The following is a 13,504-nucleotide window of genomic DNA, read 5'->3' on the forward strand; positions in this document are numbered from 1 at the left end:
GCTCATAAATAAATTATTGGCCCAAAAGAAGCCTAGGTAGCCCAGTCATTTAGAGCTTGCCACTACCAAGCCCAGTATCATGGGTTGGATTTGGACATTATTTCACAGGTAACTACATTCTAACCACTTGTCAACGTGCCACTGATAATAAGGGATACTGGTTAAGAGAAAGAGGATGTATCATTATAAATCCATTACTACTCTTGGAAAAGAAATCCAAGGTTGTGTCTTTTTGATCGTCTTTGTAGATGAAGATCAGCATATTGGGAAGCAGAGTAGTATACATTTTCCTAGTGAAGTAAGATATACTTTTAGAGCAGAGTTGAGAGTAGCAATAGTCTTTTCTTCTCTGAACGCTTCACAGTGACCTGGTGTCATGGAAATTTGCCTGGTCTGCATTGTGGATCCCAAAGATGACTTGTTCATTGATGCCTCTGTTTGTTGCCGGAATACTGATTGGGGATTTATTTTCTTTTTATCTTGTTGCCTGCCTGTCTGCAGTCATCAATGCCCTTTCTCAGCGTTATTTCCTACAAGCCAATGACCAGAAAGACTTGAAGGATTGGGTAGAGGCACTGAACCAAGCCAGCAAGATCACAGTATGTATGGTTCCTTTCCCATCTTTGGTGTAAGCAAAAGAACCTTTTTTTTTTCCAGCCCAAGATCTAATTGATACAGGAAAGAACTTTGTACAAGCATAGGGGCTTTCCCAATTGACCTACTCCCCTCTTCGTTCTAGCAACGTATTCTTGCACCATGATTGATTGACCACAAATTGAACTGAGAGTTTGAGATTCAGTTCCAGCCAGGGAGAAGTTCATGGAGAGTCCCCTCTGTGGCAGGATCACTTCAGAATTCCTAGGAAGGTTTATGATCAGTCATATTTTGGGTAATTTTGGGGATAACTCAGGCTCAAAGTGTGGTAACAATAATAGTAGTAACCAGTAATTATAGAACACTTTAAGAATTACCAAGTGCTTTCCTTATATTGAAAAGTGAAGGATGAAGCATATGGGACGGGGGAGGAGAGAAGTCGGAACTCTTTCACCATCCTGGCTCCTCCTCTCACTTCAAGGGGTTGCTTGGCCAAATGCTGCTTTTGTAGATGAGCCCAGAGCAACAAAGGCAGTTTGTGGTTTAAAGGTGCTTCCTTTAGAAGAATCACTGAACCTTGATGAGTGATTGCTTTAATGTTCATGTCATCTTCCTCTATTTGCATGTAGAAGAATCCTCCAAGAAAATATTTTCAGACCTGTACAGGATCAGAAGATGAGGTAGCCTGGTTGAACAGCAAAATCCCTAGGCTTGGAGAAAGGAAGGCCTGATTGCAAAACCAGCCTTTGGCACTTATGTGGCAGGTACCATGTAGGCACTAGACATACAAAGAAAGGCAAAATCAAGCTAAGGGAACTCACTTTCTAATTGAAAGACAACATACAAATAACAAGTTTTCTCTAGGAGATACATACACATGTGTGTGTGTATATAAATATATATGTAGATATGTCATATACATATACATACATACACACACACACACAAACGGAGGGCTTTATATGTGATCTAGCAGGTAACAGGGAGCCACTGGGGTTTGGTGAATAAGAAAATAATATGGTTGAACTTTTGCTTTAGGTAAGTCACTTTGACAGCTGAGTAGAAAATACATTGGAGTGGAGATAGAAGAGACCATTTAAAAGGATATCATAATATCCTTTTGTACCTTTCCCGTGGGGTAGAGGTGATAACAGCCTGAACAAGAATGGTGGATATGTGAGGGGAGAGAAGGGACCATACATGAACAGGCTTTGTGAAAATATCTTTAAAAAATCCAACAATACTTGGCAACAGGCTAGATATGTTGAGTGAGTTGAGGATGCTATGACTAAGTTTATGCACTTTGGTAAGTGGGAGAATATTGGTGCCCTTGACAGTAGCAGGGAAGTCAAGAAGAGGGAGTGTTTTTTGGGGGAGAGATAATAAGTTCTGTTTTGAAAATGTTGAATTTTTTTGCCTTTGGGGACATCCAGTTTGAGATGTACGAATGGCAGTTGGTGACGCAGGAGAGAGCTCAGGAGAGAAACTAGAGCTGGTTACATAGATGTGAGAAACACCTGCATAGAGATGATAATTAAACCCATGAGAGCTGATGAGATCATTAAGTGAGGGATTATAAAGAGAAAAAAGGAGAAGGCCAGGACAGAGCCTTGGGGGGAACATCCATTGTTAGTGAGTATGACATAGATGAGCTAGCAAGGGAGATGGAAGTGTGGTCAGACGTGTAAGAAAAGAATCAAGAGAGGGCCATGTCATGAAAAACCTAGGAAAGAAAGTATTCAGGAGAATAGACGGGGCTACAGTATCAAAGGCAGCAGAGGCCAAGAAGGATAAATATTGAGAAAAGGCCATTAGATTTGGCAATTAAGAGATTGCTGGCAACTTTGGAGAGATGTTTCAGTTAAATGATGCAGTTGCAAACCAGTTTGCAGAAGGTTTAGAAGAGGGTAAGAGCAGAAGTTGAGGCACCTTGTCTAGATAGCTTTCTCAAGATTAGTCATGAATGAGATAAAGAGATAGGGATTTAAAGCTAGTTGGAATCATCAGGTCAAATTAAGTTTGGGGTGTTTTGTTTTGTTTTTTATTTTTAATTTTAGGATGAGGAAGTCTTGGATGCATTTGTAGGCTTCAGGGAAGGACTCAATGGAGAAAGGAGAGATTGAAGATTGGAGAGTGTGTCACTCTGGACTTCAGGCTCATTAAGACTGCTAAGTCTTAGAAGAGTTTTGAGTCTGCCCTGGTTTAATGAAGGGAGTTCCCCCGATTCCAACAAAATCATGTCTCCTTTGAGTATTCTCATAAAGGAGTAGAACAGACAGAGAGAGGGAGTGTCACTGAATGTGTGTGTATTGATGTGTACTGAGAAGCTGTCTGCTTTGTGGGTGTCAGAATTTCTACCTAATGCTATCAGACTTCCTATTTTCTAATTGTATTACTCATGAATGGTGCACTGTTCTGTTTAGAAAGGTTAAGGCACAATTCTTTTAACATCAAATGTATGCTTGGACAAATTTGTCTCCCCTGGCTCTCTACAAATAAGTTCTCTTAGGAGGTTTTCATGGAATCATAGAATCTCAGGACTTGAAAAGAATTCAGAGGTTATCTACTTTAACTTTACACCTCAGATAGCATTCCTACTGCAGCATACATGAAATTGTCTACTTGGATGGCTCTTGCTTGTTTGTCTGTTTTTTTAATTACTTATTTTTGGTTTTCAACATTCACTTCCATAAGATTTTGAGTTCCAAATTTTCTCCCCAACCCTCCCCTCCCCCTACTCAAAGACTGCATGCAATTTGATATGGACTTTAAACATATACATTCATATTAAACCTATTTTAACATTTGTCATGTAAAGAATTAGAACAAAAGGGAGGAATCATGAGAAAGAAGAAACAAAACAAAACAAAGCAAGAAAGAAGAGCAAATAGCATGCTCTGATCTTCATTCAGACTCCAGGGTTCTTTCTCTGGATGTGTATAGCATTTTCCGTCATGAGTCTTTTGGAGCTGTCTTAGATCCTTGTATTGCTAAGAAGAGATAATTCTATCAAAGTTAGTAACAGCACAACGTGGCTGTTACTGTGTACAACATTATCCTGGTTCTGCTCACTTCACTCAGCATCAGTTTATTCAAGTCTTTCCCGGTTTTTCTGAAGTCTGCCTCCTCTTGAATGGCTTTTGTTGTTAGGAAAGTGTTCCCTTACATCCAGGAGTTTGCTGGTAAACGTTTAACAGCTAGCCCTTCAGAGCACAAGATATACTTTTAAATTTAATCTGCAATATTAACATTTTCTCAATCACTTTCTCAATTTTAGGGCAATTAAAAGAAACAATAAATCAAGCCCTGATTTAAAGCATTTGCTATTCCAAGGTGTAAATACTCACACTGAAATTTTAACAATAGGTTCTGAGCCTCCAACACATGCCTACTTATATCAAACCTAATTTGCTTCTTTGCCATGTCCATGTCCACAGGCTGTTCTCAGTTCTTCCCCCTGGGGCCAAGCAGTACAATGTTAATTTGACTTCTATATGACAGGCCTTCAAGTACCTGGACACAGGTATCAGAACTCCTTTTTTTTCCCCAAAGCTAAGCATCCTAGATCTTTCAGCATCTCCTCACATGGCCTGATCGTCAGTTCTGCTCCTATATGCGACTTTGGGCAACTCTCTTCCTCTTTCTAGGCCTCATTGTTTATCATCTAAGATGAGGGGATTGGACTAGATAATGTTGAAGGTCTTTTCTCACTCTAAATCTGATGATTCCTGAAGATAGCAAGTTATTACAATAAAAATATATCACTCCTGATGAGTATATGCTATTTTAAGAAATGTCTATATCAGTGAATCACACATATTCCCTGGAAGGCTTTGAAAATTGTGCAGTGAAAAGGACACCAAACTAGGCAATGTAGGTGATTCTCTAGGAATGTCTTTCTAATAGCAGCTACCATATCATGAGGGATCATAGGACAGTAGATATAGAGCTGGAAGGTTGACTTAAAAACCAAAATTTTATAGACAAGAAAATTGAAGCTCAGGTATTAAATGATTCACTCAACGTCACACAGGATGGGTGAACTAAAGGTCTCCCCCATTACAAAGAGGCAACTGCCTTTGAGGTTCCTACCAACCCTGTATTCTTAATAGTCCTGTCATGGCTCAGGATACAGGCGAATGGACTGTATTGGAAACATTTCTAATGGCAGCCCCCTTGGTTCAGATTTGATGTTAGGATGAAATGAGGCATTCATAAGTCATTGAACAGTTCACCACTGCCTTAAAACAGCAAAGATATGCTACGAGAGTACAGTGGTACTTACCTTTTCTGGACACAACTCCCTTCTCATCTCCATATAGAAATGTGTTTGGTCATAAGGTCAGGATATGATGAAGGACATGGTGACTTGCATGGTCTTCATCCAGGGCCTGACTACATGTGGTCCAGGCTTTTTATGCCCTCAGGTGAAGGAAGTTGTGTCAAGGTAGGCAAGAGCCAATCAAATACCAGGGATAGCTTTGTCTCTTTTTTTAGGGAAAACTAAAGGAGGGAAGGAAGAGGGCTGGGCCTAACTCCTCTTGTGGGGAAACATTGGTGGATATTAGTCGCGTCATAGTCTATATCAAGTCCTCTAGCAAAGTAGCTCTTTAAAAGCATTTTCAGAACTTGGGCTCTCTCATCGTTCACTGGATGTGGTGGAGGCTTTTGGACCAGCTTTGTCCACTCATCCCAAGGCACCTTCACTTGACTTTTTCCAGATTTCAATCTCTGTGCTTGGGAATTCTGGCTTGTTTCTTGTAATCATGGATTTTTCTCTATTTGCCCTCAGGTACCATTGCTCCTCTCTCTCTCTCTCTCTCTCTCTCTCTCTCTCTCTCTCTCTCTCTCTCACTCTCTCTCTCTTTCTCTTCCTCACCCCAAAAGGCCCTGCCTCTTTGGGGGCTGCCTCCACTTAGCTGCCCACCTCCTCACTTCCAACTTCTCTTTCAGGAAATGGCTCCTAGCCAAAAGACCTCTCACCACCTGGGGCTATGGTAGAGGTTCCCCATAAACCCTGGGACTCCCCCTGCCCCAACTCTAGCACCTGTGGTGCAGTTGGGAAAAGACGTGGTCTGAGAATTGGGAAGCCTTGCGCTGACATTAATTAGCTATGACCTTGTGGAATTGACTTCCTCTTGGACCCCTCTTTTTTATTTCTACAATTCTATGAGTCTGTAAAGTTACTCTGGTAGGTGTCCTAGATGGAGAAGGTGCATGATACCGATGAGAGCCATAAGAAATTTATGGAACCATATTTAAAGACTAAGAATAGTGAACAAGAGCCTCCCTGTGTTCTTGTTTGTTGGTCAGGAGCAAGCAGTATTCTAGAAATCCTGGTGATGGCTTCCTGTCTTCCTTCAGATGGTTTGACAGCCAGGAACAGAAAACAAAAACTTTTCCCAAGTTCGTCATTGTGAAAGCTGACATCACCATTGCTCATGTCACCTGCTCTCTGGGGACTTTCTTCTCCGTAGGCTACAGCCTTTCTCCCAGTTTAGGTTTGTTCTCCATTCTACTCTCTAGGAGTTGTTTCTTATGGAACCAATGAAAGAAATTAGAACAAAACCCACTCATCCTAAAGGTTCTGTGACACATAGTCATGCTCAGAGAAATGTGGGAAAAGTGGTCTGGGAATGACTTTATCTACTCTCTGAGAATTAGGCCAGCTAAGTAAGTTCATCTCCAGGAGGTCAGCTATTAAGGGGTTAGGGGAAGGGTGAGAAATTACGGTGATTTTTTTTAAAAAGTGTGGTGGATTAAAAAAGAGGATGAGAATTCTGGATTGTTTTGAAAAGGAGGAACTATAGAGTGTACTCCAGGTGTCAGAGACCCACTTTCTCTGCCAGGCTTTTGTCCAATTTATAATGCAGATGGAAGTAGGGAATAAGAGGAGGAGTGCCAGATTTCAGCAAAGCATTTATTTGACATAGTTTTCCTTTTTATGCTGGTAAACAAAATAGTGAGGTTTGGGCTAGATGTTAATAGAGCTAAATGGACTTAGAACTGGTTAAATGACTGAAGCCAATGAGTAGCCACTAATGAATTAATGTTAACCTGGAGGGAGGTTTCCAGTAGAATCCTTCTAGGATCTGTCTTTGGGATTTTCTTCTTAAACATTTTTGAAAAAATTTCCCCCACTAGATAGTATTTTTTTTTCCAATGACACATAAAGACAATTTTTGACATTCATTTTTTATAAAAAAAAAGAGTTCCAAATTTTCTCCCTCTCCTCCCCTTTACCTAAGATGGTAAGCAATTTGATATAGATTACTTATGTGCAATCATGTAAAACATATATCCATATTAGTCATGTTAAACATTTTTATTGATAATTTGAATGAAAGCATAGGTAACATTGATCAAATTTGCAGATGACCAAAGGGAGGTAGAAGAACAAGGTACAATGGGTGGAAGTTGAGGAAGGGTAGATTTCAACTTGTTGGGAGGAAGACTTCCTCATCTATGACAATTGTCAAAAGTACATTGGCCTAGCTCAGGAGGCAGTGGGGATTCCATCACTAAAGGTCTTCAAGCAGAGACTGGATGGCTACTTGTTGGCATCGTGTACCCATTCAGATATGGGTTAGACTAGAAAGCCTGGATGCCCTTAGTGTATGAATTCAGTGCTAATTTATTGGACATGGGAATCCATAGAAATTAGGGGCTTGCTCAATGTGCTACAGCCTCAAATTAACTTTTAATTCTGCCTTTATCTTCTAAAGCCCTGGTTGGAGTTCCTGCCCCTCCATTCAGTTGGTGGTCTCTAGGGGGAGGGTTCTGTGTGTATTTTAACCGAGTTCTCAGGGCAAGAATCATCTCTGTTTTTCTGCTTTTGCACACTGAGACCCAACCTGAACCTGGGCGTTCTCTTTGCATAGAGACTGAATGGTGTGATTCCTGGTGCAGTGCTAATGACTATGTTTTGTATAGCAGCTGCCTTTGTAAAGGCTGGTGGTTTGGTTTTGTTTTGGTTTGGTTTTGCCTGCCCTGTTGATCTCACTGCTCAGGGGTCACTGTTCAGTCTTGGAGAGGTCAAAATATAGTGATGTTAATAATGATGATGATAAATAATAGATAGCAGTTACACAGTACTTTAAAGTTTGCAAAACATTTCACTTGTTATTTTGTTTGATCTTCCTAATGACGCCGGGGCTGTAGGTGTTGTTATGAGTACTTCATTTTTCAGAGGAGGAAACTGAGGCAGAGAGAGGTTAAGTAATTTGCCTAGGTTACACAGATAGTAAGTCTCTGCAGCAGGTTTCGAACTCAGGTCTTCTTGCCTCTAAGTCCAGCACACTCAATGCCCTGAGCTATCTAACTATCTCACTAGAATGTGTAAGAGGTATTGACTGCTTTATGCTTCCTAGCATTCTGGTTCTGTGTCTATATAAGATAGGACGGGGGTGTTAGAGTATGGACACTTTATTTTAGACCAGATCCTAATCAGACACAGTTTCCTAACCACCAAAAAGAAGGAGAAAGGTTCTTTCCCCAGACAGAGCTCTGTTTATAATAGGTGGATGAGGGGATTGAAGAGGAGGGAATATATGTAGGGACAGGAATGGCATAATACTCCTGTATTCAGATGTAAAAACTGAGTCATCAGAGGCTACTGGGACTGCCAGCTCATAGGTCCTATTGCTGACAGGACCCAGGGGGTCTTCAAAAGCATTCACCTTAGCAGATTCCCTTCAATCTGCAATTTGCTCCTGAAATCTTCAATTTGCTGTTTGTTCTTCTGTGTATACCTAAGAGGCAGTTGTCATCAAAAGAGCAATGAACTCAATAGTTAGATGACCCCATTCTTCCACTGAGTCCCAGTTCTGGCATTTTCTGCTATCTTCTATATTAAAGCTTTCTGCACTTCCTCTCCTTCCAGGTACCCAAAGTGGGGAGCCTGCCCCTGGCTACTGAGGTTGCCAAGAGCCCAGCAATTTCTCAGCCCCTAGAAAAAAAGCTACAGGTGGCATATAAGACAGAGATCATTGGTGGGGTTGTGGTACACACGCCCATCAACCAGGTATAAACGGAATGGGGGGTGGGGATGGGGCTACTGTTTGGGAAAACCAAGGGTGTGATGTCACTGATGTGACATCTGCAAAAAATGTGTCTCAGATTATATCTTGGATTAAGGATTCAGAAGAGCTACAGATAGTGTTTGTGGGCAAGAGAACCCTGACCTTTAAAGGTCTGAGGTCTTCCCTAGCACCTGGAAAGTGATTGCTATGAAGTGGCTTTAATTGGTGGGGATGCAGAGATAGTGGGGCGCTACGTTGGTGACAGAAATACTAGCCCTCTGCTTCTGTTATGTTAGAATATAGCCAAATATGAGAATAACAATAACAAAATCTAGCATTTATATAGCACATTAAGCTTTGCAAAGTGCTTTACAAATATTATCTCATTTGATCATCACAACAACCCTGGGAGGTGGGTGTTATTATTATCTCCATTTTCTTGAGGAAACTGAGGCAGACAGTAGTTAGGTGATTTGCCCAATGTCACACAGCTACTAAGAGTTCTGAGGAAGAACTTGAACTCAAGTTTCCTTATTTGAGGTCCCACACTCTTATCTATTGTGCAACCTACCTGCCTCAAACCAGTACCTAGTACCATAATGGATCTTATGTGAGATTAGGGACAGAGGAAAAGGGCCAAGCTGAGAACATGTATACTGGGGTCCCTTCCCTCTCTTATTTGTCACCTTCTCCACCCTTCTCTACTCTGCCCTCCAGTGGCTAGATCATAAAGATGCAAATTTGAGCTATATGTGTGTGCATATATACATATACACGTACTTCTGATATGCATGTGTGTATATGTGTGTGTATGTAGATTACACGTGCACAATTCTTCTGATTAGAGTCACCTCTGCTCCTTCCTATTTTCCCAGCCTTGATTGACCTCTCTGAGGCAACAGCCTTGTCTTGGTAGTAAGAGAAAATGTTGTTCTTATGGGGAAATCCAAATGTTTGGCTGAGGTAGGAGAAGGGTAAAGGGATTAAAGTAGAGAATGAGTCAGAGTTTGTGGGATGAGAAAAAGCTACTGACTCGTGGGGCTGTTCTCTTGTAGAATGGCGGGGATGGGACAGATGCAGGTGTGCAAGGCCACCATGCCATCCTCCGAAGGTCTCAGAGCTACATCCCTACTTCAGGCTGCCGAGCCCCAGCAGGACCACCCCTCCTTAAAAGCGGCTATTGTGTGAAACAGGGGAATGTGGTAAGTGCCAACATTGGGCCTAGGGCCAAACCTTGGCATTCAAAGCCCTTCATTACTTAGCCCCTTCCTAGGGCTTGCTCCCCAGTACATGCTCTTTAATTCAATGACATTGGCCTCCTGGCCGTTCCATAAACAGGACATTCCACCTCTTGGCTCCAGGCATTTTCCCTGGCCATCCCCAATGTCTGGAATGCTCTCCCTCCTCCACGCTGACTACTGACCTCCATGGCTTCTGTTAAGCCCCAACTAAAATCCCACCTTCTATAGGAAGCCTTCCCTAATACCTTTTAATTCCAATGCTTTCCCATTTATCCTGTATATAGTTTGCTTTGTAGATATTTCTTTGCATGTTGTCTCCTCCATTAGATTGTAAGTTCCTTGAGGGCAGGGACTGTCTCTTGCCTGACACTTAGCACAATGCCTGACACATAGTAGGCATTTAATAAATGTTTATTGAATTGAATTGCGGGACCATAGAGGCTTGTGGGGAGAGATAAAAATTATGCTAGGATGAGATGTCAACTTATTTAAAATGGTTTCTTTACCCAGAATATTCAGAGTATTAGACCTACAATCTAAAAGGCCAATATCGCCTTGGAAGAGTAAGGATTCTTCTTTTTCCTTCTCTTCCCCATCTTCCTCCTTCTCCTCACCCTCACATTTGTGTAGCCCTTTAAGGTTTATATCCACCATCTTGTTTTAGAGTCAAAACATTCCTGTAAGCTTGGCCATAATAATAGTAATTATAATAACATTTATAATCTTATGCTATGCATGTAATTGTGATATATGTAATTACTAGCTATCACAATAGCTAACATTGGTACAGCCCATTAACATTTGCGAGGCAAAATATATAATTTCATTTCATCCTCACCATGGCAAGTGCTAGTATTATTTTCATTTTACATATTAGGAAACTGAGGCTCAGACAGGTATATAAGGCTTGCCTAAGGTTGCAAACCTAGTAAATGACAAGACTCACTACTTCAAATACTATGCCATATAACATTGTTATCTTAGATCCTGTCACCCAGGATGGGAGCTATGTACACAGAGACATCCATCTCTCTTCTATTTCAGAGAAAGAACTGGAAACGTCGTTTCTTTGCTCTTGATGATTTCTCCCTCTCGTACTTCAAGTGTGAACAGGTGAGTAGCGGTAGCTACAGAATCCTTTAGCCTCCTGGGTACATTTGTGCCTACATAAATTTATGGGTACATGGGTTACACTGACACCACCATCACAGGCATGAATATAGAAATTTGCCCCACTTTCTCAGTTGCCCCTCTAATGCATAGATTTCTATCCCTAGTCTCCTTTCCTTCTCACATTTACGAAGGGTGCCATGTTTTGTTTGCTTCCTTCTCAAATTTCCCATCCATGTAAGGAATTCATGTGCTCATAGGATTTAGAGCTGGAAAGAATCATAAAGATCATGTGGTCCAACCTTTCCATTTAACAAATGAGAAAACTGAGGTGAGAGAGATGAAATGACTTGCTCCAGGTCACACAGGTCTGATTTCTAGCCATCTCTGAGGCCATATTCGGGTTCATTTTGCATTTTGTTGCTTTTCATCCTACATAGATTTGGAGATCTCTGCCACCAAATCAGAACAAATTCTGAGTGACCCTGTGTAAGGAAGAGGAGAAAGGTGTCAGTTGGTTCTTGGATAGAGATAGATGGACTTACCCCACCTTACTCTGTCTCTCTCCCCAGGACAGAGAGCCTCTGCGAACCATCCTTCTGAAAGATGTACTCAAGACTCATGAGTGTCTGGTCAAATCCGGGTAACTATTAATTCTGTTTGATTCTTTGCTGATGGAGGAGAATGGTGCACATAGAAGCCAAATGATGGAAGAGTGAGTGGGTGGTAAGGAAGTAGAGGTAGCAAAGTGTAGTCTATTCTTAGTAAATGTTTAACAGTGAAGAGCAAGAAAGTAAAAATGGCTGCTTGAAGAAATGTCAGGGTCAAGGAAAGGTTGGTTTGTTTTCTTGGTTTTTTTTTTCCTGATGAGGGAAAAACACCTTAATGAACACCTGTCTAAACATTCCTTCTCAGTTGACTTTGCTGGATCTTTATCCAGTAGCTGGACACCCACTAATGTTGGGTGTCCCTTAAGACTCTGTCCTGTCATCTTCTCTTCTTCCTCCATACTCTTTCACTTGGTGATCTTATCAACTCCCACGGATTCAATAATCTCTATGTAGAGGATTCTCAGATCTACCTCTCCAGCCCTAACCTCCCTGCTAACCTCCACTCTCACATCTGCAACTGCCTATTTGACATCTTTTTTTATTAATTTATTTTGATTTATAAAAAATCACTTCCATAAGTTTTTTAATTTTAAATTTCCCCCCCCTCCCTCCCTAAGATGGCATGCAATCTGATATAGTACCTATCTGACATTTTGAAATGGGTGTCCCATAGGCACCTCAAACTTACCTAAGCCCTCCCCTCTTCTTAACTTTCCTTTTACTGTTGAGGATACCATCATCTTCTCAGTCACCCAGGCTCAAAAGCTAGGTGTAATCCTTGAATCCTCACTCTTCTAATCTATAACCAATCTGTTATAAAGTCCTGTCAGTTCTACCTTCTAACATCTCATATATGTTCCCTTCTCTCCTCTGACACTGCCATCACCATAGTGCAAGCCCTCATCACCTCCCAACTGGACTATTTCAATAGCCTCCTGTTGATCTCCCTGATTTGTGTCTATCGCCTCCTCCACTCAGCTGTCAAAATGATCTTCCTAAAGGAGAGGTCTGACCTATGGCTCCAAGGAGCTGTAGCAGCCATACCCCAGTAAAATCTTCTCAGCAGACTGGCTAAACCAGATTGAGGGTGACCAACAGGCCTCAAACCAGTTGGTGAGTTAGAGGGGTGTCCACTCCAAGCATGTGAAAACTTCCTCTGGCAAAATGGGAATGGGAGGATGAGAATAATCTGTTCCAATGGCCATGAAGGAGGCTGAAGTAGGCACTGTGGAACACTTAGACCTTGGTCAGACATCAAAGACAACAAAGTCATCCACTGTATCCCAGACCATCACCAGTCGTCCCAACTTTTGTTTTGACACTGGACTTAGATGACTCTGGAAGAGGGAATGAGGTAGATGACTTTATGCAACTTTGCCTCATTTAAATCCAAGTCATGCCAATGTCAAGACATCACCCAGGATGTCATTGGTCCCCTTCAAAAATGAAGACCCAACAACCACAACTTCTAAAGTGCAGTTCTGCCCATGTCATCCCTCCATTTGATAAACTCCAATAGCTCCCATAACTTCCAGGATCAAATATAAAATCCTCTATTTGGCCTTTGAAAGCCCTAATAACCTGACCCCCTCCTATCTTTCCCATCTTCTTACACCTTGCTGTTCTCCAGTCCTGTGTGATCCAGTGACATTGGCCTCCTTGCCATTCCTCAAACAAGATACTCCATCTCCCAATTATGGGCATTTTCACTGACTGACTCTCCTCCGTGCCTGGAATTCTCTCCCTCCTCCTTTCTGACTCCTGGCCACCCTCACTTCCTTCAAGTCCCCCTCAAATCCCGTCTTCTACGAGAAGCCTTTCTCCATTCTCCTCAATTCCCCTAGGGCCTTCCCTCCAATGATTGTCTTTCTCTCTATATATTTTGTTTGTGCATAGTTTGCATGTTTGTTGTCTCCTCATTCTATGA

At 41.6% G+C, this 13,504-nt stretch overlaps 1 protein-coding gene across 1 annotated transcript in view; it reads left to right on the forward strand.

Moving 5' to 3' along the window:
- Positions 1–13,504, forward strand: part of PLEKHA2 (pleckstrin homology domain containing A2) — a 122,881-nt gene that overhangs the window by 90,593 nt on the left and 18,784 nt on the right. The window contains exons 5-9 of the mRNA XM_020985228.2: positions 502–599; positions 8,477–8,617; positions 9,671–9,817; positions 10,901–10,969; positions 11,539–11,609. Coding sequence (XP_020840887.1) covers positions 502–599; positions 8,477–8,617; positions 9,671–9,817; positions 10,901–10,969; positions 11,539–11,609 — 526 coding nt within the window. The remainder of the gene's footprint in view (positions 1–501; positions 600–8,476; positions 8,618–9,670; positions 9,818–10,900; positions 10,970–11,538; positions 11,610–13,504) is intronic.

This window comes from Phascolarctos cinereus, unplaced genomic scaffold (genome assembly GCF_003287225.1).
Source record: "Phascolarctos cinereus isolate Bilbo 61053 unplaced genomic scaffold, phaCin_HiC Scaffold_2;HRSCAF=192, whole genome shotgun sequence".
Lineage (NCBI taxonomy): Eukaryota > Metazoa > Chordata > Mammalia > Diprotodontia > Phascolarctidae > Phascolarctos > Phascolarctos cinereus.